At 49.9% G+C, this 26,926-nt stretch overlaps 1 protein-coding gene across 2 annotated transcripts; it reads right to left on the bottom strand.

The window, feature by feature from the left end:
• Positions 1-581: 581 nt before the first annotated feature.
• On the bottom strand, positions 582-19,209 carry Lbp (lipopolysaccharide binding protein). Of its 2 annotated transcripts, XM_076849084.1 has the most exons (15): positions 19,078-19,209; positions 18,327-18,441; positions 17,225-17,353; positions 15,148-15,303; positions 14,496-14,559; positions 11,517-11,580; positions 9,609-9,700; positions 8,954-9,130; positions 7,960-8,019; positions 7,151-7,318; positions 5,883-5,950; positions 5,347-5,389; positions 3,960-4,023; positions 3,008-3,084; positions 582-1,095 (listed from the first exon to the last, which is right to left on the bottom strand). In XM_076849084.1, the coding sequence occupies exons 1-15, from the start codon at positions 19,199-19,201 to the stop codon at positions 1,051-1,053; spliced, it is 1,446 nt and encodes a 481-aa protein (XP_076705199.1). In that variant the 5' UTR covers positions 19,202-19,209; the 3' UTR covers positions 582-1,050. The 2 variants fall into 2 exon arrangements, with proteins under 2 accessions (XP_076705199.1, XP_076705200.1); XM_076849085.1 differs by lacking the exons at positions 5,347-5,389; positions 5,883-5,950.
• Positions 19,210-26,926: the final 7,717 nt, after the last annotated feature.

Genomic DNA, 26,926 nt, shown 5'->3' with positions numbered 1-26,926 from the left:
TTTATGAAGTCTGATCAAAGCCTCATTGTTCAGTAATTAGAAATCACGGCCTCCCCCTCCCCCAGGCTTGGGGCTCATAAACACAGTGGAATGAGCTTTTTATTTGGGTTGAACTGAAATCCTTGCGGATCCCCTTGCGGATCCATTTCCTCCTCACACCAGCCTCCGTGGGGACAGCGGCAGGAGACTGAGCTTTGCTGCTCTGGGAGACCCTCGGGCTCGGCGTCTGCAGCAGGCCAGAAGCAAGCAGGTGAGTGGCTGTTGAAACGGGCCTCTGGACTGAGACGGGACAAGGACCTGAGTGAGGGACACCAGCACCAGGGTCTGGGCCGAGTGCTGTGCAGAGTCCCTTGCTCTCCTACTGACGCCTCTCCAGCAGTGGCCTCTGAGAAAGGGGAGCGTGTCCGAGGTCTAGCTGTGGATACCACCCAGGGGCTGACCAGCCAAAGACCCCTGGAGCCAGAACAGGGTGAGCAGTGAAGTAATCCTCGTCAGAACGTCTTCATTGAACCACTCAATAAATATTTATTGAGGACTTACAAAGTGCTAGCGTTCCACTAGATACAGGGATCAGATGGGGTACAAAAAACAGTGCCTGCTCCTCTTTTTTAGGGGGGTACCGGGGACTGAACTCAGGATACTTGACCACTGAGCCACACCCCCAGCCCTATTTTGTATTTTATTTAGAGACAGGGTCTCACTGAGTTGCTTAGCACTTAGCTTTTGCTGAGGCTGGCTTTTGAACTTGAGATCCTCCTGCCTCAGCCTCCTGAGCTGCTGGGATTACAGGCGTGTGCCACGGCGCCCAGCAATGCCTGCTCTTAAAGATACCACAGGTCCGTGGGGAGGGTGGTCCACCCAGAGGAGAAAGTCATCTGGAGTCAGAGGGTGTGGGAGCACCTGGCAAAGAGGAAGCAGGGGGCAGGGACCCCCAGAGCTGAGAATGGAAATGTCCTCATCCTTCAGGAATCTCCGGAGACGTGCTGCACATCTGGAAATGTGCCTGGCGGGTCCAGCTGTGGCCTCTGAGACCCATCTTCCTTCTTGTCCTCAAACTCTCATATACTGGACATTGGCACCCAAGAACAGGAAGTCCTAGAGGGAAACAAGGCGGCCTGGGATGGTAAAGAGCATCTTCTACTCCAAAAAGATGCACCTGCTACATAAAGAGGGCCCCTGGCGCGGGAAACACAGGCTCTGCCAGAAACCAGGTCACTGCATAAATCGCGGGAGTGCGTGGCTCCCCAAGGTCTCCATAAAGCACTGCGTTTGCCAGCTAACTTCTCCAAGTAGCGATCTGCCTGTCATTTCCCAAGCTGTGTACTCCTGGAAGGTCTCATAAATGTCCTTTGTGTCACCTAAATTTTTTTTTCTCTTTGGTGGAGAACACAAAATTGTGAGCTGCTGGGATTTACTCTCCTGCTCTTAAATCAGTCAGAGGGGGTGGGGACTCAGAACTCAAGGCAAAGTTTCATTCTTTCCAGAGTGATCCAACTTCTGCCTTGGGTGGCTGGAAAATGAACACAGGTGACCTCAGGATTTCAATGATAATATATAACAAATCCTCTGATCACTTCCCATGTGCCAAACATTGGCCTCTACCCAGGAAGGCCTGGGTTACACCCCATTTTATAGAAGAGATAAATGAGACCAACTGTGTGAATGGTCACTCTGACTTTGTTTTGAGCAATGATCTAAATTTCACTTGTGGACACTCAACAGTGGTTGAGGGTTAAGTATCCTGAGACTCAAAAGGGCTCTGAACGTTTGTTTTACAAATACAACAGCTGGCCAGCATTTGCATTCCCAACCACCCCTGACCTTCATTCCCTTTAATAGCTATTATTTTGGGGACGCTGACCATGGACCAAGCAGCCATGCAGCATGTCTCCAATGTCCCGTAACGCCCACATGTCGGCCAGTGGAGTCCTCTCACCCTGGAAGTGCTGTTCTAGAGAGATGGCCTGAAATCTGGGTGGATTCATGAACCCTTAGATTCCTGGCCAGGGTAGTGAAAAATCAGGCTTAATTCTTGGTATTAAAATAGTTAAGTCAATTATGGTCCATCTTCAGGGTGAGATTATACACAGCTATTTATCAGCAGGAGCTGAAAACTAGGTTTGATCATAGAACATACCTAAGGGGTGACGTTAAGTTAAAATAAATAATGAATTAAAGGCAGATATGAGTGTTAGCAATACAGGTGTCCAAAACAAACAAAAACTTTAAGAAAAGCCTTGGCAGAGGTGAAGGACTGGAGAGACGCACACCAAAATCCAAACTGTGTTTGTGGTGGAGCAATGGCCTTATGGAAAAATTTTAAAATGTTTTTTAAAATGTTCACAAGGTGGGCTGGGGACGTGGCTCAGTTTCAGAGACCTTTCCCAGCATGCAGAGGCCCTGAGTTGGATTCCCCAGCATCACCACCAAAAAAAAAAAAAAAAAAGTTATAGGTTTAAAATGGGGACACACCAAATACATATTTATAATACAGCTCTTTCACTTAAGAATTCAGATGTAATTAGCTGGGCATGGTGGCGCACACTGTAATCCCAGCAACTTGGGAGGCTGAGACAGGAAGATTGCAAGTTCTAGGCCAGCCCGGGCAATCTCGCAAGATCCTATCTCAAAAATTAAAAATAAATAAATAATAAAAGCTGGGGCTGTAACTTGGGGGTAAAGTGCCCCTGGGTTCAATCCCCAGTACCACAAAATATACAAACAAATAAAAAGGAATGCATTACAATTTACCCATGGCCTTCAGACCCTGACTGTTGGCAAGTCTAAGACTTGCAGTAGTTTCAAAGTGGAAACCCAGGCTTCATCAAGTGTCTCCTGCTCCGGCAGAGGGGCCACTTCTAAAGGACACATGGATGGCCTCATGACACACTGAAAGATCCTGGAGCATGCAGGTCCGTGCTGGATTCCACTGAGTTATGGTCTCCAAATTTGGCGGGCTAACCAACTTCCACCCCCAAGTCCTCAGAGCCCCCTTGAACCCACTGACCTTGTGAATCTGGAGAAGGAGGTCATGGAGCTGAATATGCCTTGGCAGAGGGAGGGGGAAGCCTTCAGCCAGCTTATCTGCAGGCAAGGACAATATCAAAAGGATGAGTTAATAGATACAGTGATGGACTTTTTTTTTTAACGGAAGAATTTTGTAGGTGAACACAATACATTTATATTATTTTTAGGTGGTGCTGAGGATAGAACCCTGTGCCTCACGCATGCTAGGCGAGCACTCTACCACTGAGCCACAACCCCAGGCCACTCTCTGCAAATTCTATACACAATACTAAGTATTCCCACTTAGGACTATGAGGAAGATATGATTATTATTTCCATTTCACACATAAGGAAACTGTGGCACAGAGTGATCCAGTAACTTGTCCTAGGTCACACAGCTAGGAAGTGGCAGAACTGGGATTTGAACTTTGGAAGGCTGGCAGGGGAACCTAAGCCAATAGTCATGGAGCCCTCTGGAGGAAGTAGCAGGTTTGGGGTGGCAGGTAGAGCAAGTGGTAACTACTCTCTGCCCTCCACCCATCCTGCTTTACGTTGCAGCCAAATAAAGTAATATCTCAGGGAATCAGGGTTTGGGACTTTGTGCTTTATTTATTTTTACTATGGACGTGGGTGACTGGGAAATGTGCCTGCCTGGTGCCCTACCTGGTGCCCTCGTCTATGAACTTGAGGACCAAGTTGGTCCTCAATCTTCACCGCAGGAGGGGAGGGGCACTTCCTGCTCTCTCAGGAGGAGCACCAAGGAGATGTCGCAGCTCCAGCCCCAACAGAGCCTGGAGGGGCTGTCGCCAGCATCAACATGCCACTGAAGCTCAGACGAGAGACTTTCCAAGGTCACGCAGCGGGAGCCCTGGTTCCCAACTCCAAGTCCAACTCTCTTTCCGCTCCAAGCACTGTCCACTATCGACTTGGGAAAAATGGGTCTGGATTCTTACCATTGACCTTGGGGTAGAGAGTCCCCTGGATGTAGTAGTTGAGCAGCGCCTCCATCATCTCCACCTGGTGGAGAACAGGAGAGGTGCACCGTGACCACGCGGGCCAGGGGCCCCCAGTACACAGTCTCACAGCCACCCAGGGCTGGCTGTGGTTGCCCACAGGGCGAAAGGTTTGAAAAACGCAGTTTGCAGATGAATGCCTACATCTTGCTGCTATTTTGCAAGTTATAACCATTTTGAGACGTACATTTATAGGTAAGCAAACAAATAGAAAAAATTTGAGAGGCTGTGGGTCACTGTGCGTAGGAAGAGCACCAAGCATTATCTTTAGTATTTAACTTTTTTTTTTAAGTGAGAATATCTTCCTGAATTACTTGTGAAATTTTTAAAAATTAAGTAAACCCAAACTGGGCTTCTCTACAAAAATTAGGACACACCACTTTGACATACTCACTATACGCCAGGAACAGGGTTCAGAGCTTTATAAGTAAGTATCTGATTCAGTCTTCACAAGAACCCCCAGGAAGTTCCTATTAACCTTCCCATTTCACAGATAAGGAAATTGAGGCCCACAGAATGAAAGTGACTTAGAAACTGTAGAGCTGGGTCTGGATTTGAATCTAAATTGATCTGGGGTGATGGTTGTTGCTCTTTATACTTTTTTTTTCTGAACACATTAGGATGACTCTGCGTCTTTACATGTGAATGCTTCACTTCATAGGACATTTTAACATGGTGTGTGTATATACACCCCCAGAGTATCATTACCTCACCCTCAATTCTCTGAAAGGAGTCATTCTTGGAACCCCAGGAGCAACATCCCTCCCCAGTCTGTGTTTGCTTCCAATTTGTAAGTGCTTAGGGAAAGTGGGGGAAGGAGAGCAGGGATGAAGTGGTCACTAATTTGAGCACCTGGATCCATCTATGCCTGAAACCTCCTGCCTTGGGTTTTCATTGTTATTGTTGTGATTTGTTTTTTAGTAACATGACCCTATTGGTTATTCTTCTGTGCTTAATACAGGTGGGGCTTTCTTTCCCTCGCAATAAAGTAATTGTGTCCAACAGATAACTTAATTATTCATTATCTTATATTGGGATGTAACCATTCTTGTTGCTATGTCTTGTGTTCTTGAGAAGTTCAATGCTTCCCTAGGGCCGAGATCTGCTCTTCTCTTTTTCTATTTCTGATGAAAGGTGCCACAGCAATTGCTTAGTATCCTAACCATGTCATAAATAAAAACATTAATAACTTACATGGAAGAATAATTAATAACTAATAATATATAATTAATAATTAATAACAATAACTAATAACTAATAATAAATTAATAATAATTAATAATTAGTAATCCTAACCATGTCATAAATAAAAACCTTAATAACTTACATTGAAGAATCCAAGTTTGGATTCTTTCAGTTCCACTTGTACCCTGTAACAAATCAGAGAAGACTCATAGATATGGGCGTGGTGCCCATGGGAACCTAGGCAATACGGGGGTCCCAGAGAGGAGGAGGAACTAGCTGAGGATGGGGGTGAAAAGGTAATTAAGTATCTAAAAAACAATGACACAACAATAGGGGGAAGACAGAGGGAGGTGGGGTGGAGGGAAAGAGCTCCATCTTTATCAGCTCAGGAAATTAATACAACTGGCGTCTATTCATTAAGAAAAAAATCATTTAGATTTCTAAATTCCTAAAGTAAATCATTTAGAAATTTGAAATGTATGGGGGGGTGGCAGGCTCAGCATGACAAAGGAATTAGGCCAATTGGAATAAAATTTAAATTTCCTCCCCAAATGGTTCCCCAACATTGACAGGAGAGAATCACCCCCCACACCCCCTACTCCCAGCCACAGAGGAGCAGCTAAGGTGTCAGAGGGAGCCGGGCCCAGCATCCCTGTGGGCAGGAGGAGGCTGATTTACCTTCCTGGGGTCAGGAGCCCAGTGATCTTGCTGGTATTGAAGGCCAAGGTGGCGGATATATTAGTGGTCTAGAAAAGCCAGGGAAGAAACCAGTTCTAAATGATGGCAGTTGTCAGGACAGTGACCAGAGCCAGTATTGCCTTCAACCAACAGCTCAGGGAGTCCAAGCAGGAAACCTGCCCATAGACCGACCGTAGACCCCAGGGGCACATGGTAAGTGCTCAATAAATGTTTGGACTTGGACTTGAATTTTTTTTACTTAAAATTGCTGACTATAGCAGCCGTTAAACCTTGAGTAGACTACCAAGAAGGCTTAGCATGTGTATCCCTGGAGAGCTCTAAAAAGGATCGTTACCAGCTACCTCCCTGCTATGAGTCAGCTGTCGTCATAATAATAATAAATTATATTTGATCTTAAGATATATGAACAACAAGAACAATTTTCACAGCAATAACAGCACTCTCAGCTTGCAGACGGACCCCCTGAGAAGAATTACCCCCTTGCAGAGATCTGACTTGTTGAGTTTCAAACCTGAAACAAGAGAGCCAAGTTCTCTGTCTGGTGAGCAGGGTCCTCAAAGAACTCAGAACCCCTTCTCTATTAGACGGGGTCCATCACAAAAGAAAAAAACTCTCTCAATGTTTCATGTAGAGAGAATTTAATGCAAAGCAGTGGCTATACAAGTGTGGAATGGCCAAAGGCTGAAATGAGTTGGTGAGGCTGCTCAGAGATAAACAGAGCCAGGAGGCTGCCTCCACCCCAGATTAGAGGGAGAGAGGGTGGAGCTGGGATTAGGAGAGCCACCACCCCGAGGGTGGTCCCTGCAGGTTCCGCCCAAGGCAAAGAGAGGGGGAAAATAAAGTCTGGCTTGATTCTTCCTCCCGCCTTCTCCTGATCCTGTCTCCCATTGGCTGATATAACTAGACGTCAAAGTGCAAGGGCCCCTGGGAAATGTAGTCTTTAGGTGTCAGCTACAGCTACAGAGCAGAGCAAATAGGAGGAAGGCCCCCAAACCTTCCTACACTTACATGAAACAAATATATATGCAAATAAATATATAAATATCTTGATAATAAACATTGTGAAGAAAAATAATGGGGTGCTACAGGAAAAAAAATGGCAAAAGGTAAGATAGAGTGGGGTTAGCACCGACAAGATAGACCTCTCTGGGGAAGTACACTGAGACCTGGAGGAATTAGCCAGATGGTGAATGGGGGACAAGAATTCAGGAAACAGGAACAGCATTTGCAAAGACTCGGAACCTTACCACACCGAGCCGGAAGACAAACTGCTTGAGAGAGTTAGGCAGGAGCACAAAGCCATCGATTCCCAGCTGGGGGGCCAAGGAGAGATTCCCAGGGCTGAAGGTCAGGAGTGGGGCCCGAAGCAGGGCTCCCTGGAGCTCCAAGTCCATGTTGGGGTACAGCTTGCCTATCTGGGGGGCAGAATTAGAAGATGATGTCAAGAGAAGAAAATAGGCGTGCAGAGTACAGTCACATAAAGCTGAGGTTGGTACAGAAAGGCAGGCTCTAACTTTTATAAAGTGCTGCAAGAAACAGCCTTCTGAGTCCCATCTGTGTAAAAATAATGGAGAAAAAGACACACACATTTAATGTTGTACACATAGGATATTGAAGAAGGAGATACACATCTGACCCTCTTAGTAAACTCAAGATGAGACCTGGGTGCCAAGGGACAGAGGTAATTGGGAGACTTTTTCATTCTATTGTATCTCTTGAATGTTGAATCATGAGAATTCATTTCTCATTCAAAAAATAATTTTTAAAGTGCCGCAAACATCCCTGACCCCAAGTAAGCCCTCTAGAGTTGTTAGGCGTTGCTAATTAGGGCGCCCTTTATAGAACACACCAGCACTCCTTGGATTCTAAGATGGGACACTCTGCATGGCCCCAGGAGACATGGGCCTCAGGCCTGTCACTTGGGCTCTGGCAAGAGCCCTGCAGCCTGCAGCTCCCCAACCTTCCGAATCTCGGCCAAGCTGAGAGGGAGGTGCAGGCTTTGAAGAGAAACCTTGGAAGTTTAGCACGTACCCACAGAGGGCCAAGGGACCCTTACCAGAGGGAGGAAGGCACGGAAGGACTTGGTGGTCAGTCGGATGACGGAGTCAGGTGGGATCTGCAGCAAAGAGACAGAGAAGTTTGGGGAGCTTTGATGCCTTCTTCTGAAAAATAGGCATTATAGTCACCCCGGCCTTTGGTCCCCTGGGAGGGCAGAGCACATAGTAAGTGCTCCAGGAAATGGTGGGGAGGGCGAATGAGACGTGACCACAGAGGGTCAATGCTATGAGGAATCATCCCGAGGACTAAGTCGCCCCATCCATTCAGCAGACGGTCCCCCTGTACAACAGGGTAAACTGAATCATCCGGGTTGTAGCACACTGTGTTTTTCCCATCACCCTGACATTCATGAGATCTCTAACTTTTATAAAGTGCTGCAAGAAACAGCCTTCTGAGTCCCAGAAAAAAAGATATGATTCACTATAAAATTGAGTCTCCCTTATACAAAGCCCCATTGGAGACAGTTGTTTTAGAGGTATCAGGAAGACTTAGATCACTAAATCATGTACCCTTTTCACTTTGGCTACAAGGAAGCTCTTAGATTTGTGATTAAAAAAAATCAATGAGTGGGCACAGTATCTTCCTAATTGTGCTTTATGTTTCACTTGGTCTTTATTTCATTTTCTGTGTGACCTAATGCCTTTATCAGGGTATCTATTGTTCTGCTTCATTCACAAACATGTTTTTAATAAACCTCCATGCATCATCAAGATGAGAAAAAATATAAACTAGAACAGGTCTAGACTAAGAGAAAAGTACTAGATAGACTGCAAAGTCTTCTATAGTTGGTATAAGGGAGAAAGAACTTTGGATTAGAGCTTCCTGGCAGCCAAAGTAATACAGGGAACTTGTGCTAACTTACTTTTTTTTTTTTCCTGGCCTCGATCTTTTAGTTATATAACTTACTGTTTTACTGATGTAAATAGGGGCAGAAAGGAAGGAAGAATAAGTTACATTGTCACCGGAGAACGTGTTTCTGTCACCGTCCTCACCATGTCATCTGTGATGGAGAAGTTCAGGTGCCCTGCTTGGTAGTACACCCGGCTGGCGGTGTTGAAGACATAATTAGAGACGGCAAAGTAGAGCATTCGGTCGTGGTCCTCAGGAACACTGATGACCGGGGCAAGGAAGGGAACTGCAGAGCGGTGATTAAGATGGAAAACTTCACCCTGGGGAGAGAGAGAGAGAGAGAGAGAGGTTCCAACTGGACTTCCCAAAGCCCAGGGACGTGGGAGCACTGGACGTGGGGGCCAGAGAACCACCAGCACGAGACGGTGCTGACACTGCCCACTGAGACGTCTTCCTCGGGGCCAAGTGAGGGGTCTCCCCTAAAGCTTTGGTTTATGAGCCCACAGGACGTAGTGGACGGCCCTCCTGGGGCCAGCTCTGACCCAGCCTTTCTGCAGGGCCGGAAGGGAAAGGAGGGGAAGAAGGAGGAGAGGACTCATTAGGAACTAAGGATGTGAGACACCTGGGAGTCTCCTAGCCCTGGGAACACTCGCCACTGCTCCATGTTGCCCGGCCTCCCTGCAGTGGGGAGAGGAGACAGATCTGAAGGTAGGAGGAAGGTGGCCCAGGACCCGGCCGATCCCCAGGCAAGCTTCCCTGGGGTTGGACTCACCCAGGGCCCTGCTCCAAGGGCCTCACCTTAAACATCATATCCAGCATGTTGGCGGTTGCCCGAGGGGCCTCCGTTAAACTGTAGTCGACCCCTGCGAAGCTGTCAATCTCTGCCATGACTGTGAACCCGAGAGGGGCAGCATTAGGGGCCAGCCGTGGCCTTTGACTGGTGGGGAAAGGGCAGGGCTCTGGCCCGCTCTGTGACTTTCTCCAGGGCCCTGCCCTTCCACCCAGCTGGGGGCACACAACCTCTTCCTAAAGACGACAAGTGGGTCTTGTCTCTCTGGTGGGTCAGCCATGGTGAGGGTGTGAGGCTCAGCCCAGGGCCGACACAGTGCCCAGGAGGAGCCCAGCCTGGCCCTGGAGCTTCACGCTGAGCTACACAACCAGGAAGGCTGAGCGGGTCCAGAGGCCCAGACGCTCCCCTCCAAAGCCCTGGGGGAATGAATGTCCCTTCTCAGGTCACTGTGCACCCTGGGCCTCAGGGAAGAGGGTGTCAACAAGTACTGCACGAGGACCTGGGGCCACAGCACCAGGAACATCTCAGACGCTTGGCTGGCCGACCCTCCAAAATTCACATTGCACCTGGGATCTGGGGTCTCTTCATGGAGCCAATTATTCTGCAGATACACCTCCATGTGGGCAGAGAGGCATATCCTGGGTGCCCCTGCAGCCCTGCTGATATTGGTAATGGATGGAAGAACCCCAAATGTCCATTTTCTGGGATCTTTAAATCAGGGCGCAGCCACAGGATGGAGTACTACACAGCTATTAAAAACAATAAAAAATGGAAAAGTCCAGAAAATTCTTTGGCAGGATCTTATAATGCCGAACCTACACACACCACAGTGGCCTGCAATTTCACTCTGAGGCATGTACCCAAAGACACGCAAATGTACTAGACCTTTTGTAGCAATACAACTAACAACCATCTAAAATAGTGGTTCCCCATGGCGTCGCATCCGAGTGGATGAATGAATGAAGGGACGGCCTCCTGGTGGCATGACCCAGCAAGAAGAACCAACCAGCTACACCGTAGGCAGCCACGTGGCCTGACCTCATACTTGAAAGATGAGCAAAGAGAGATTTGGAGAAAGACTCAAAACATGGTATGATTCCATTCCCGCCCTGAGTGCAAAACTATTCTTTGCAGGTAGAAGGTGGGATAGTGCTTACCCTTGTGAGCTGGGTAGTAAATGAAGGGGACGCGGAGGGGCTCTGGAAGACCAGGTGTGTTCTGTCTGGGAACTGGATGCCTGAGTGCTCAGCATGTGCAAATTCTGTAAGCTGCACACTTACAGAATAGAGCACTCTTTTCTATGCATATACTACCATTAAAGTTTTCAAAAGAGCTGGGTGCAATGGTGCACACCTGTAATCCCAGTGGCTTGGGAAGCTGAGATGGGAGGATCGTGAGTTCAAAGCCAGCCTCAGCAACTTAGCAACTCAGTGAGGCCCTGCTCATTTTTATTAATAAAAATTTTTAAAAAAGGTCTAAGGATGTGGCTTAGTCGTTAAGTGCCCCTGGGTTCCATCGCTGGTATCCTTCCCCAATAACAAAAAAAGTTTTAAAAAGCAATTTCAATTTATGTATACTGATAGAGAAGGCTCTCCAAAATACATAAATTTAAAAAGAACTAGGGTAGAGAACAAAGTGTATTCGGTATACAGTAGCAGATACAGATTCATAAGGATGCACTTACACATATTCATGAACAAAAAGGAACATAGAAATGCATGTTCATATGCTTATGTATACTTATATTTGTACATGCAAATATATATATATAATCTCTTGGAAGGTAAATTGGGGAGAAAAAGAGATTTTTGTTACTTTCTATACTTCTGTCCTATTTAAGGTTTTATGATATACCCATGTGCTTTTATAAAAATGAGCAGGAATAGAGTGTCCCAGGAGCGGGTGAGGTGCCCTACCTGGCAGAGTTTGGAGATAAGGCTGTAGGTCGGAGGTCACTGATTTATCAATCATACTGCAAATCTGAAAAATAAAGAATAAATAAGTAAAATTGGGTAGAAGCAGCCTGAGTGTTTCCAGCTGCGGTCCCCTGTTCTCATGGCTTTGGAAACATTGTTTCACGAGTTTGCACAGCGATCATTCACTCTGCAAGTATTAAAAAAGTGCTGATCATGCGCCAGGCACTGAGGAAAGATGAATGATAAAAAAATAATGCAGGTCCTTGGGGACTCCAGAGGGCCCAGCTGGACTGTTTAAGGCCTGTGCCCAGTGCAAGACATCTGAGTGAGGGGAGGACACGGGCTGGAGATGCTGCTGGAAACTCCCTTATTGAGGACATTTTCCCCCCCTTGGGAGGCTCTGGCCTCTGAGAAATCAGAATTTAGTAGCAGACCTAGAGAGCAGCTAAAACGGCCCTGCACATAAATGTATGGATAACGAGGTAATGTAGGGTTGTGGGTTTTTTTTTTTTTTTTTTTTTATACTAGGGATTGAACCCAGGGCACTTTACCACTGATCTCTAGACCTTTTTATTTTTTATTTTGAGGAAGGATCTCATTGAGTTGCTGAGGCTGGCCTCGAACTTGTGATCCTCCTGCCTCAGCCTCCCTAGTTGCTGGGATTATAGGTGTGTGTCACTAAGCCAGGTGTGAGGTTATATCCTAACTTCCCTTTGCAACTGCCCCCGTTTCTGGAGAAGAGGTTACGGGGGTGGGGGGGGGGGCGCGGGGAGCTGCCAGAAAGCAGAGAAAGGGTGGTGGGAGGGTTCCTGCAGGACTGCTGGGAACCAGGCCTCACCTGGGGTGGCTCTTCCCTTGTTCACCTTGGACAGCCTTCCATCAGACTAGCCCCCAAACCCTGAGCCTGGGTGCCCCCTCCTTCAGGAACCTGAAGGATTGAAGAGGAGAGGCATGGGGGCCTCTGTCCCATGTGCACAGGAGGGGTTCCTGGGGAGGCAGGGTTCGGGTGGTTGAGGAAGCAGCGTTGAACAAGCTCAGGTTCAAATTCTACTTCAATCCCTTTGCTTTGGGGTCCCTGCCCACAGGATATGAAGAGCACAAGTGCTTCCCAGGGATGGGGTGAGAGAAGTGGCCGTGAGTCTGCATCACACAGAGTTGCTATGCTTCTTGCCTCTGCTGGTTCAGAAACCAGGCCCCACCCCGAGGTGGGAATCAGCCTGGTCCCCAACCAGGCTCCTGGGAGGAGGTTTCTAAGGACCCTCAGGATCAGGGTCCAGGGAGATCCCCAGCTTTCCCACCCCCAAGCCCCTGCAAAGCCTTTGGCTGAGGGGGCTCCACATCCCAGGGAGATCCTAGCCCAGCCTCCCGGGAGCCAGGTATCACCTGGCAAGTTACTCCGCCTCTCAGAGCCTCCACTGTCATACGTGTAAAGTGGCACTGACTTCAGAAGGGGAGGTCAAAGTTGGGTGTTGTGGTGCCTGCCTCTATTCCCAGTGACTCAGGAGGCTGAGGCAGGAGGGTCGCAAGTTCAAGGCCAGCCTCAGTGATTTAGCAAGATCTGGTCTCAAAATGAAAAATAAAAAAGGGACTAGTAATATAGCTCAGTGGTAAAGTGCCCCTGGGTTCACTCTCTGGTACTGCAAGAAAAAATTTGAGGTCAAGATCCAGGAGGCTGCATGTCCCAAGTGTTTAGTTCATTATTCCTGGCTAAAACACAGGCTCAAGAAACAGCATCCATTATTTTATAAATGCAAATATTTATGCAATAACATATTTCACATTCCTTGTTTTCATTTACAAAAAAATATTATATTACTTATTATTGTGATAACTATTATAATTAATCATAACATATTACTATTGTTGTATAATATTATTTATAATTATTATAACCATCATCAACTGGGGAGTGTAAGTTAGTAATATGGCAACAGGGGCCTAAGTAGGAGGCTGGCATATTTCTCAAGTTCACTTAGACTCCACAGCCCAGAACTAGAAAAGAAATATCACAGTGTGGGGTCTGCCTGCCATTTCTGATTCAACCACTAGGGGCTGCTCAAAGCCAAACCAGAGGTTAGACCTGCAGCAGGGTGTGTGTGTGTGTGTGTGTGTGTGTGTGTGTGTGTGTGTGTGTGTATGTTTGTGTGTGTGTGTTCCCCTTTCCTCCTTCATCTTTTCTCCTTCTCTAAGCTGTGTTTTAGGCATAGCTCTGGTGTGCAGTACTTCAGAAATGGGATTTTAAGGTGAAAGTGTTTGGAGGTACTGAAAATTAACGAAATCTGAAGTGAACTCTTTTTTTTCTTCAGTATTAGAGATTGAGCCCATTGAACCCGGAGGTGCTTTACCACTGAATTATATCCCCAGCCCTTTTAAAATTTTATTTTGAGACAGGGTCTTGCTAAGTTGCCCAGGCTGGCCTTGAACTCATGATCCTCCTGCCTCAGCCTGCAGAGCAGCTGGGATCACAGGCGTGTGCCACTGAGCCCCACTCACATAATTTTTTTTAACAGAAAAATCTGACCTGGTGTCTCTGCCTCCCCATCCAGGACAAGTGCTCAAGGGCTGGGCCGTTTTCTTCCTGGTTTAAGTGCTCTCTGAGAGACCTGCCTGGTCTCCTCAGGCACTGTGTTGACTTCCTTATTGACTTTGGGGACTGCAGGACAGTGTGGGGCAGTGAGCAAGGCCAAGCAGGGGGAGGGCTGGGGTCTCCTTGCTCCTACCTCTCTGTTTCACCCTTGGCCAAACATGTAACCATTTTCGGCCTGACCAAATGGACTTGGAATTCAGAGACCTGCGTGTGGTCCCAGCTCTACCACATATCAGCTCTGGGACTAGGATGAGTCATTTATTCTCCTTCAGGCCATGGGCCCATGCATGTCCAAACAAGGCCCCATGGCCCCAGCTGGGGCCAGAGCCCTGTGAGGACACCCATGGCCCTCGCCTGGCTCCGCAGGCATCTGGTGGCCTTGACCTGCTTACCTTGGTTTCCAACATTTTTCGAAACTTGGACTCGATCTGGTCATGGAAGAGTTTCAGCAGCCACCTGGCAGGAGAGCACAGTGCACAATTGGTCACTGGGCAGCAGGGGCAGGGGAGCCAGGCCCTGCCCATCTTGTGCCTTGCTGAGCCCCAGAGTCCTGGCACACCCCTCCTGGCTCCCTGCATCTGGCTTTCTAGCTACAAGCTGTGCCATGATCAAGTTCAGTGGCTGGTGGTAGTGTGGGTGGGCAGGGGTGCTGGCATTGTGGGTGGGCGGGGGTGGTCTCAAGAAACCACAATATTCTGAGCAAGTGAACTGAGACTCTGAGAGAGGAAATGCCTGGACTGTGGACTTGGGTATTTTTTATGCTCCTCTTTAGCCAAGAGCCTCACTATCCACTAACAGCCAGATTTCATTTGCTTGACAGTTCCCTAAATTATGTTGTTGTTGTTGTTGTTCGTAGAAACCACACAAGAGCACTCCTGGCTCGAATCTGCATCGGTTCTTTGCAACAGGAAGCCCCTGCATTATTCCCGGAGCTGGGTGAGCCTCCCACCTGGAGGTTCTCCATTCTCAGGGCTGGGCTGGGGGCTGGATGGGGCGTGAGCCGTAACCAGGGGTCCAGCTGGCAGCGTCCCGATGGTGACTTACCTCAGATCTCCTGAGATGTCCACATCCAGATCACGGATGTGACTGTTGCAGCTGGAGGTGGTGACTGTGGGCCTTCCCAAGTCCTCGCTGCCCAAGAGCAGTGTGACGGAAATGGTGATGCCCTTGACATGCACGTTGAAGTGGCCGTCCATCTTCCTGGAAGAGACGAGAGGAGCCACGGCTGTTTCCAGGCCAAGCTCGGCCACCATTTGGAGAGGAAGTAGAAAGCTCGATTTTTTCCCTCCAAATCAGTGGAGCTGAGCACAGATTTAAGATTGAATAATAAACAAGAAAGATTTAACAAGTAGAAGATCTGGAAGAAAGCCCGGGGCCAGTATTTATAGTCAGGGACGGACACAGAGATTTCTATCGTGATCCAGCTCTACTGAACCATAAAGGAAATGACCGACAAACTCACAGGCATGGAAAATTAGAACTTCAGTGAATAAAAAATGCAACATACAAAGTAAAAAAAAAAATCGTATCATGGGACAGTCAAGAGCTGACAATAATAGACAAAGAACAAGTTAATAAGGAAAGGATGAGACTACTGAAAGAAATTGTAAATAATCAAAGAGATGAATAGCACTTTCAATGACAAATAAGCATAGGAACATAACAATGAGGCCAGGGTTCACCTATGAGACCAAAAGTGAAGTCTTACTACCTAGTGCCGTGAAGACATGGGAGACAGACCCTGCAGATGTCTGCCTGATGTCTCCCACTGGGGTTGGGAGGGCACCTGGGCACCACTTTCCCGAGACACCCAGCAGGATGGATCCTAATTCGGACACACCTATTCTTTGGCAATTTCCCTTCTAAGCCTGATCTTGTGGCTCTCCCTGCCCAGATGGATGAGCGGGGCAGCTCGCTTTCAAAGCATCATGGGTGACGACAAGAAATGAAGGGACAACCCAAGGGCCCGTGAGTAGCAACGGGTTGAGTAAGTTGTGGGCATCCACTCTCAGCCGCCTTTAGCCACCTGGGGCCAATCCTGCAATGGAACCACATTCATCATAAAAAAACAAAACCCCAAAACCCAAAAAACAAAGCCTAGTGCAAGCTATGCTGTGGGTGAGCCTCAAAAATATGCTGAAGGAATAGGGAGACTCCCGGGGACAGCATGCAGGTTGGGGGTTCCCTGGGGCGGAGGCAGGGAAACGTGGAGTAACTGTTGAAAGGCAGGGAGGTTTTTTCCTCGAGGTCACCTGGCTGAGAATGGCCAGCTCTTCTGCTATGGCCTGAATTGTGTCCTTCCCAAATTCACACGTGGAGGTGCTGAACCCCAGTAGCTCAGAATGTGACTGTATTTGGTGAGAGAGATGTTGTGCTAAGAGGCCCCCGGCCGGGCTCTACTCCAGTCTGACTGGGGTCCTCCTAAGAGGAGATCAAGACCCCGGCTTCGAGGTCAGAGGAAAGACCATGAGGGCCCTGACAGCGGTGCCATCTGCAAGTCCAGGAGAGAGGCCTGAGGAACAGGCCTGCCCACTCCTGGATCTAGGACTTCCTGAGAACGTTCTATGGGGGCCCCGCTGGCTGCTCCTCCTGGACCCTTGGTGGCCAATATACCTTCTGTCCAAGCTTCTCTGAGGTCAGAGGACTGATCAAAGTGCGGAAGGGTCGGTGGCCCTGAAGATGGCCTTGCCTAATGGCACAGGAAGATGGGGTAAAGCGGCTGAGCTGGGGTAACTCGGGGGCGTGTCTGCGGCTCCCCACCCGCTGCCTTCCCAATCACACACCCCCGACCAGGCCCACTTCCTTCCCCGCCAGGCTTCCCTCCTCCCCGCTGTGGACGTTGGCTTAGAACACCCCCCCAGATACAGCCGCACCTGGAGGTCTTGCCTCAGGGGTCTGGGGGTCTTGGTGGGAAGTTCACGTGGCCCCAGGGGGCAGGCCTGGCCCCTTTAGGAGACAGAGGCCATGCCTCCAAGTGCCAGGGTTTGAACCCCTGTCTACTCTGGGGCGTGGGCTCCCTCTGTCCATTAAGTGGCCTTTGATGAACCAGGAACACTGTGGATTCAAGAACGGCTGAAGGCCCAGGGAAGGGCCCGAGGACCTGGGCGCAGAGCCAACTTACAGGAAGGACATGCGCACCTTCCACCTGCCCTGGACCTGGACGGAGGAGTCGGAGATGGTCAGACTCAGGCCCCTGCCAGCCAGGGGCTTCAGAGCAGAGCCGCTCAGCTCACAGCTGGGGATGTCCAGGCTGCAGGGAGAGACACAGAGGGCGGTGTCAGTGCTGGGCCTGGACCCCGCCCCACCAGGGACTTGCTCCCTCCCGGCCCCAGGAGACTCCACCAGCGGGACCTGCTTTCAACAAGCACCTGGTTCCCGTCTCCTGAGCACCTGCCCGTGCCAGGCACGGGGTGTGTGACCAAGCCAAGCACCCTCCTCTGTCATTCAGGGACAGACACAGATTTTATTCTCCCCCTCAGAGGACCAACTAGAACCCAGAGGGAGAGACGCCATTACTCACATTAGACCTCACGGATCTCAGGGTCCGGGGTAGTGTCTGGGGTGGGGCCCATAGACATAGCCCCTGGGCTTGCAGCTCCTTCCCCAGCACCCCCTCCTCAACCCACCCAGGCGGGGGAATCGAACTGAGGATTGGGAAGAGGCCATCCTGGGGGAAGAAGGGTCAGATGCATCTTCCTTGCCTGGCGCATAACAGGAGCTCAATAAATGTTTGCTGACAAACTTAATTTAAGGACGAAGAAAGGAATGAAGCAGTCAGTCTGACCACCCTCCCTCCATGGAGCATCTTTCAAAAAGCCCTTGGCGCCTCTTGTCAAGCGCGAGCGGCTCCTGCCTGCTGACCCCGGGAAGGCTCGACCCCAACACCAGCCCCCATCGACGAAACGCAGCAGTGGGAGTCGGGCTGCTGTTTTTAACGTTTGTCTAGTTTCCCTTCTGGGCTATTGGATCCTGGATTATCACTCTAAGGGGGGGAAGCCGCATCGACCCATTTTGCAGATAAGGAAAGTGAGGCTGAGGTCACACAGCCAGTAGGTTTTCTTTAATATTTGGCGTGTTAAGACCTCTCCTTCGGAACTCCTTGAAGAATTATCCATTGTGTGCCCCAAAGAGGTCCCCCCCAGTCCAAGCCTGGGGTTCCTTCTCCCTCCCTCTCCAGAGACCTCCCCAGCCACCCAGGAGCTCCAGAGAAGGAAGAGCGTCACCTGTGAAACTCATAGTGCCCACGGCCCACATGCTTGATCCTGAAGTCCCCGAAGAAGTCAGGCAGTTTGGTCTCACGCAGCTTCTTCTGCAAGGTCACCAGCCCCTCTCTGGCCGCTGTGGGCAGGAAAAAAAAAAAAAAAGAAGAAGTGGCTTGGTCTGCCTGCTTCCCTCCCCTGCTCTAAACTCTTCAGTGGCTCCCTCTTGCCCTGAGGAGAAACATGAACTTCTTAGTACTAGTCACAGTTCCGGGTTATGAAGTCCCCCTGTGCCAAGTAACAGAGAAACCCTTGGGGCGTCCCTACATTCCATATGTTGGGGTGTATAAATACAGGATAACTCCAAGGCTTTGTTTAGCATCTTTTAAAACCATAGTCTTACTTTTACCTGTTCTTTAAAATCATGAAATAATATTCGTAAAATACCTGAATAAGCCTCATCTTTAAGGTATTGCTAAGTATAAAACAGGCCCAGCAACCACCACCCAGTGCCGCATGGAGCCCTGCCCCCAGTCTCTACAGGTAACTGCCATCTGACAAATCTTGGTCCCCATCTGCTGGTGGGGAACCCAGCTAATATAAGTAATGTGCCCAAGTCACAGAGCTGGTAGGTGGCCAGGCCAGAATCCCAGCCAGAGCTGCCTGACCTCGGGGAAGGGCCTCCCCCAACCCCCGACCTGAGGGGCAGAGCAGTCTGGGCCCTGGGCAGGCTGATGTTGGGAGCACTGGCTCCGGCCACCAGGCAGCTTCTTACCATACTCCAGGCCTTTGTCAGTGATCCTGGCCACCAGGCCCGGGTTGGTGCCCAGAGCCCCTGGGGCAGGTGTGAGCAGGATCCCCAGCAGCACGGCCAGCAGGGCCCTGGCCAAGGCCGCCATCCTGGATTCTCAGCAGAGTCAGCTGGGACTGTCACAGGTGGCCTGGGCCTGGCTCTCTTAAGTAGCCAAGGCCAGGGGCGGTTCCGGAGGGAGGGCGGGCTTGTGCAAGCGGGAAAGGGAGGCACAGGGACTGGAACCTGTTGCGACACTGTGGGAGCATTGTGGTCACGGTCACGCTTAGACGCCTGCTATTGCTGCTTGGGTTGAAGCAGGCAGGGGCTGGTCCCAAGTGGTGACCCTGCCTGGCCTCCCCACACAGGACCCCACGTCATCAGAGGTCCTGACTCCCCCCGGCCCCTCTCCTAAGAGGTCCGCTGGGAAAGCTGGGAGGTACCGGCCCGGAGACCAAGGCTCAGAGGGCCTCTCTGCTCACTCAGAATCGCTGGGAGCTTCCTGTCTGGGCACAGGCTTTTGGAGCTCACGGTGTGCTACTTGCCGGAATGCAACTTGGCGAATCTTTAACCACGAATCCCCAGCCCACAAAAATCACCACCAACAAAAAACCTCTTTAAACAGCCGTGTGCCCTCTGACCCAGCAATCCCGCCTTTGAACTCGTCCCTCAGTACATATGAAGTCAGGTGCTAACAGGTCACTGCACTGGGTGCCTAGTGTTGGGACAATAGGCAGGGGGAGTGAGACCCAACCTGAGGTGTCCAGGAAAGGGCCTTGGTGGTGTGAATTATGAGCCAGCCATTTAAATGCAGAAATACATGCATCTCTTGATAAGGAAAGAAGTTCCTGAGCCATCAGTTTCCAATGGCACCAGATAGTAAGGGTCTGTGTCTTTGATCAAAATCAGTCTGGGAGGAGCTAGGAGGGGTTGGGTGGGTAAGATCATGGATATTTAAAAACTCTTCTTGCTGAGCATATATTGCATTTGCAGTGAGTAAAGATATTGAGATTTTATTTTGGGAAACAAAATGTGTACTGGGGATTATATCTGATTTTTGGAGTTTTGCCCTAGCATTCTCTATATTTGTGAGTTTTGTTCTGCCTCTGCCACCAGGAAGTCTTCCATGACTACCCCCATGTGTCCTTGGGTTAGAGAAAGGTCCCAGAATCCTTTACACTTTTTCCAGCAGAGTGTTAACCCCTTTCTGCCTTTTAGTAATTGAGGTCACTTAGAAGTATGCTCACAGGGGCTGGGGTTGTAGCTCAGTGGTAAATCACTTGCCTTGCATGCATGAGGCACTGGATTTGAATCTCAGGACTATATAACAATGAATAAATAAAGATATTGTGTCCATCTACAACATATATATATATATATATAAAATACACACACACACACCCACAAATTCTCGGACACTCATTTCATCCAAAGGGGAGGTGTCTGTCCTCTTCCTGTGATTGGGAGGCCTTTGTGTCTGTCTGAGACTGAATGTGGAGTCACAGAGTGGCTTCCCAGTGGCTCACAGAAGGCCGTGGGGTCAGGATCAGAACCTTCCCTGTTCTGCACAAGGAACTACCTGGGCCTCTTGCTCCTCTGTCTCTGGGGCTGAGGTTTGTGGGGGCCTTTGTTCCCTGACCCCCATCCCACCAGCCTGGTTGCTCCTGGACTGCGCCTTCTGCACCCCCTCAGCAGGAGCCAGAAGGACATGGATGCTCATTGAGCACCTACTATGTGCAGGTTAAGCCTCACACACCTCTCATCTCTCCTGCAGCCTGCTAAGTAGGGATTCCAGTCTCATTTTCAGATGAAGAAAGGGAGGCTCTGAGGGTGAAGTCCTGCAGGCTACTGTCATCAGCAGGGACCTGAGCCCAGGGCTGCAGGATGCCACTCCAAGATGGTGGTTAGGGAGGGCCTCTCTGGGTGGGGCCCAAGCAGAGTGAGTCCCTGAGGATGAGGAGGAGCTGGCCTTGGAGGAGCTGTTCCTGACCCAGCAAGGACAGAGGCCTGGGAGCAGGAAAGGGCTCAGGTGTGCCTTGGGGCCCCTGCTCCCTGGACCTCAGCCCTATGGGAGGAAGCCACCCTGCCCAGCCCTGTCCCACGACACTGTGTGGCTGCAGAGGGCTTCCTCCTTGGGGCTCAGCTGTCCCATGTCAAATGTCAGGAGAGAGCAGGTGGCTCCGTGGGCCCCTCTAGCCTCGAGAGTATGAGAGAGGACCCCTGGAGAGTAGGGACTTTGTGGGAATGTCATTGTCCTTCCTGGCAGTTTGAGGATGTCCCTAGATGCAGGCCACTTACAGGGCTGGGAATTTCCCACAGCAGTGACCTTTGGACCTTAGCGCTGCCCCACCATGTCCCCTGAGGCCCAGGCCAGGCCTCCACCCCCGCAGGGCCTGACCGTGGCTGGTGACCCAGGACTCAGCAGAGGCCCCAGGGAGCAGCATGACCCCAGTGCTGGCCAAAGCCCGGGTCCTTTCCCTTACCAGGCTGTCCATCCATGTCTGCAAAAGGGACAGCTGTCATGCCAGGCACCATGGCATGCGCCCGTAATCCCAGGGACTAGGAGGCTGAGGCAGGAAGATCTCACACTCAAGGCCAGTCTTAGCCACTTAGTGAGACCCCATCTCAAAACTGAACGACAAAAAGGGCTGGGGATGTACCTCAGTGGTCAAGTTCAATCCCCAGCACCAAATAAATGAAATAAATAAATCAACAGGATGAAATTGACCGAATTATAGTTACATTGTGTGGATGCACAAACATGGAACATCAAATCTCATTGTCATAGATGGTTACATGCTAATAAAAAGGAAAATGAAAAGTGAAACACTAAAAAAAAAAATTAAAATAAATAAATAAGAATGGCCGGTGGCATCAATAGAAACGCCTCCTGTGGCCAGGAGGAAGGGTGCTTTTTTGCTAAGGATGGTGGTCAGTTTCTTCTGACTACAAAAGTGTTGGGTGAAAATCTGGAATTTGGAACCAGCAGTGCCCGGAATGCCGAGCAGCACACAGTAGGTGATTGTTGAGGGAACGAATGAACTTGATGTCTAACTTGGTGGACTCTGGTGCCCATGGCCTAGTTTGCAATTCTGACTCCCCTCGTGGGTGTCCTTGGGCCCTGTATGACTCAGTTTCCTCATCCATAGTTGCAGCATGACAAGAGGTCAGAGGTCAGGGCACCTTCTCTGATCTCTCCTCTTGGATGAGTCCTGGAAAGAGCTGTGCAGCTGTGTGTCCGCCCCACCCATACCCCTGGCCCATGGCACCTGCCTTCACTGGGTGCCTGCTGATCCCTGGCTGCTGTGAGCCTGGGTGCTTGTCCTGCTAGGTTTCTTTACTGTGCATGTCCCCAGCTCTGCAATCAGCCCTTCATGCAAACCCCAGCCAGTCTTGGAGCTGGGTTTGGGTCCTGCCTGGACTCTGATTAACAGGCTTAGGGATCTTTAGCAGCAGGTGTCTTCCTCTCGGGGACAGCTTGGAATACTTTTCCAAAGTCCCACGGGGACAGTAGACTGCTGAAGACAGGATTCAGAACACACAGCTCTCTGTGTTCTGCCAGGGTCCTGGGGCCACTGAGGCAGCTTCATGGAGAGGGTGGCGCTGGCTGGAGCTGGAAGGTCACATGGAGGTTTTGCTGAGGTGGGAGGGAAGGGCAGGTCAGGGAGGGCGAGTCAATGTCAAGGCCTGGGAACAAGCAGGCCCGGGTCCCTCTCAGGGCTCTGCTCCTGCCAGGCCGTGAGACCTGGGAACAACTCAGCTCCTCCTGGTCCCCCCAGTGCAAATGAGGGCCGGGACTAGAACTGTGACTGGGGAAGTATGATGTGGCAGCAAATCCCCCAGAGATCTTATTTAAATGCAAATTCGGACTCACAGGGTTCCTGCATTTCTAGTGTGCCTGATGCTGCTTCTAGAACTGGGGATGACAGGGCAGCAGGTTCCCTCCTAGCCCAGCGATTCTGTAACCCTGCTTCAAGTTCAATGCAGTTTTCTAAGATGGGGCCCACATTCCTGAGAACATGAGCTCTTGCTGGAAGATGATAATCCTAGGAAGACCCGTGGCATGGATCGCTGCATGTTGCTTCGGGGTTAGGGGTTTGACTCTGCAGAACTACACTCGCACCCAAGCTCACATGCAGGCACTGCTCGGGACCTTGAGGCATGTAGATTTGCAAAATATAAATAGTAACGCCAGTGGTAATCCGGCAAGGCTTGCAAGTTGTGGACATCTACCTGAGATGCTAGGAGACCCCACGAGCAGGGCTGGCCACCCAGATCCACAGCCCCTCATGCCAGAAAGAAGTTAAGGAACCTGAGGCTCCTTCCCTCCTCCTTCCGCTCTTTGTCCCTGAAATTGGCAGCATCTGAAATCACAGCACTAGTTTCATTTTACTGAATTTTGATGGCTTTGGGGCCCCGAAGGAGCTTCTGTTAAAATGGAAATTTCTCAGCAAGAAGAAATTGTTACTGAACTGTGAGGAAGAGCAGTCCTATAACCAGTGGGGCCCTGATTCCCGACCCAGGCTGGTCCAGGCAGATAGCGCTGGGCATATCTGGGTCCCTGACAGAGGCTTTGGGTCACATCGATGTGGAATCAACTCCTAGGTCACTGTTTTGTTTATATTTACAGCACTAGGCATTGAACCCGGGGGTGCTTTCCCACTGAGCTGAATCCCCCTCCCTTTTTATTTTTTATAAATAAATAACAGGCTCTCCCTACGTTGTCCAGATTGGCCTGGATCTTTCAATCCTCTTGCCTCAGCTTTCTGAGCCGCTGGGATTACAGGCGAGTGTCACTGTGCCTGGCTAACACCTAGGTCACTTTAAAAATTCATATTTATGTGGCAGGCTTGGGAATACAGTTGTGACAAGCCAGATATCATCCTTAGAGTAAGGTGAGAAGAATGGGGCTTATGAATATTTAGAGCTAACTCAGATCATCCCTGTCAACTCCTGTCCCACAGATTTCCCATGCATTTGATTTCTCATAACAGTAGGTACTATTCTTCTGCTTGCTCTACAGCTGAGAAAATTGAAGACCAGAGAATCAAATGAACTGCCCAAGGTTACACAGCATGAAATAGCAGAGCTGGGGTTTGCAAGTGAGGATTCTGGGAACACAGCTCACACTCTTCATGACTGAGTTGCGAGCTTGTCATCTGAACCAGTGATTCCTCCTGTGACCTCATGCCAAAGAGGAGGGCAAGAGTTTATTTTATTTTTATTTTGAGGTGGGGTCTTGCTATATTGCTTGAATTCCTGGGCTCATGATCCTTCCTCAGCCTTAGCATGTTGGTACATGCTAACTGGGACGATAGCATGTACCAACAACCACCCCCCCCCAAAAAAAAAAAAATCTGAGACTGAGATTTTCTCTTTCCTTTGCAGAGGAAGAAAGTAGCTCACGTAGGTCATGCAGCCTGTGGGGGCTGATGTTTGAAGCCAGGTTCAAGTGACTCCATCACTAGAATTTGGAACACTGAACTGAGCTACTGGGCAGGCCATGTGACCTCTCTATGGACTCTTCTGGAGAATGACAGCCACCCTGACTACCCTTGGAGATTGTCATGAGGATTAAATGGGATAATTAACCCGAAGAGATGGAAGCAGGACAGGGCTGATCACCGCCACTAATGGAGTCCAGCAACATGGCAAACCTGGGGTCAGTGTCCTTGTGAGCTCTCCCCTTCCCTCCCACTAGAGGGCACCTCCCCTCACATTTGATAAGTCAGCACTTCCAAAAGGAACCGCAAGAGGGCGATGCTTGCTCATCAGGAAGCTGCTGTGACCATGAGCTTCCAGGCAATCCCGGGTGGACACTTTTAGAAGCATTTTAAAAATTTTTTTGCAACTTTATTGACATACATTTTAGATGCCATAACATTCACTCATTTAAAGTGTCCAGGGGCTTTTTGTGTGTTCACAGAGTTGCAAAACCAACCCCACCATCTAACTTTAGAACCCCGTCAACGCCCCCAAAGAAACCCGATGCCCATTAGCAGGCACGTGGAGCAGGCAGTGATGGGCTGCTCTAATCGTGGGTTTGGAGGCCGCTTGGCAGATCCCCTGGGGCACATGGGGGTACATGCCACAATCCAAACCTGCAGTGACCATTATTTCCTGCCACAGGAGAGAGGTTCCCGCGGGAGAGCATGTTCCACTCCCCAGTCTTCGGGTCCAAGATCTAATTGCATTTGTTGTATAGAGAGTGGGGCAAGAGCTGCCCACGTGTTCCGGAGAGCAGAGGGGAGGTGCAGGAGAGCTCCAACTACCTCCAAGAGATTCACAGGAGCAGGTTGGGGTGGGGGAGGCAGCAGGGTCCTGTCTCTGTACCTTGCAGCTATTCTTTCCACAGCAGCCAGAGGGGGCTTTCAAAAAATGGGAATCGGATTGTCTCATTCTTGTGCTCAAAGATCTGATGCCTTCCCCTATCTTTGGGGACAAAACTCAGAGTCATCATGGCCTCCCAGACTCATCATGGCCTCCCAGACTCATCCCAAGTCGTGCTTCCCTTTGCTCTCTTCCAGCTTCGCTGGCTGCTCTCCTAGTCCTGTGCAGGGCCTACACCAGCCTTTGGCAAATAGAAACAGGGGGACCCTCTTGGCGGACAAAGGAGAGGGAATTTTGCTTCCCCGAGACTGGTGCCTTTTTATAGTGTATAACCTATGCAACTGAACATAGAAGTCCTGCCTTAAACACACCAAACCCCTGAAGAAATAGGATTTTGACATCCATGAGAAGTGAAGAGAGTATGGGCTCTGATGGCAAAGGGATAAGAATCCCAGCTTTGCCACTGGCCAGTTGTTGATGTGGGGAGAATGATTCAATTTAAGAGGATGGAGCAAGTCCCCCCTGGGAAGATGTGCTGGCTCCCATGAGTGTTTGGTCAATAGTCCTCCTTCCCGCGTGGCCCTAGAGCCTCAACTCCATTCAGCAAAAACGGACGATAACTGACCTATGTGTGCTAACATACCTTTCATCTGCTTTTCTTCGGTACAAAGGCACCTCTCCATCCTCCCCACCGCCAGCCCGGCTGAAGTCCGAATAACAGATCAGGTTCCTAATTAGCACCAGCTCCTTTCCATTCGTATCCTTCCAAAGCTTCCAGATGGCCCAAAAGTACCATTTTGGTAACTCAATTTGGTGGTGTCTTCCTCCACGACCCCACCTGCTTCAACCCATTAGGTGTGTTCTTGCAGGTTCTAGTTTCAGATCAAACATTCCCAGCTCAGAGAGGCCTCCCAGGACTGCTGGACTGGCAGGAAGTCCATCTAATGGCTGGGATGATCTCACTGGTGTCCCATGGCAGGAAATGCCACCCCCACACACACCAGGACATCCACCACAGGCCCAAGGCAGTCTGGGCTGGTGATCTGGCTTCCATGTCAGGTCGGGAGAGTTGTGGGGAAATGCACCCAAGGATGGCCTGTCTTCCCAGGCCCAGTGTTCCATAGTGGGCACCATGACAGGGCAGAAGGGCTTGGACCAAGGGAGCCATCACTTTGGGCTGGAGCCCAAAGGCACTGCGGGAAGCCGGGCTGTGCAGGACAGCTGTTCAACAGCGACACTGTGTGGTGATGACAGGAACCAGCACCCCAGCGTTGGCGACACAGGAATAAACTGTGCAAGATCATTATTAAACAGCGACACCTTATGGCAATAGCAGGAACAACAGCCCAATGGGCTGACCCTGGAAAGCGCCCTCCCTTTGGACTAAGAACCCCAAGAACACTTGGGGTGCAGGGGACTTTCTGCTCATGTAAACATGGCGGGGGACTCAAGATATTAGTCGTGGAAATGAAGAGGCAATCGTATCTGAGCTGTACATTGGCGT

Source organism: Callospermophilus lateralis, chromosome 3, assembly GCF_048772815.1.
Source record: "Callospermophilus lateralis isolate mCalLat2 chromosome 3, mCalLat2.hap1, whole genome shotgun sequence".
Taxonomy (NCBI): domain Eukaryota; kingdom Metazoa; phylum Chordata; class Mammalia; order Rodentia; family Sciuridae; genus Callospermophilus; species Callospermophilus lateralis.
Note: the sequence above shows the minus strand (reverse complement) of the source record. Positions and strands in the feature narration are given on the sequence as shown.

Excerpts from the sequence above, each read along its gene's own strand:
- Lbp (XM_076849084.1), bottom strand. The coding sequence starts at position 19,201 with ATGGCGGCCTTGGCCAGGGCCCTGCTGGCCGTGCTGCTGGGGATCCTG. Across the intron at positions 14,560-15,147 it reads GACATCTCAGGAGATCTGAG|GTGGCTGCTGAAACTCTTCC; the intron begins GTAAGTCACCAT and ends CTCTCCTGCCAG. Across the intron at positions 9,131-9,608 it reads TGCTGGATATGATGTTTAAG|GGTGAAGTTTTCCATCTTAA; the intron begins GTGAGGCCCTTG and ends CTCTCTCCCCAG.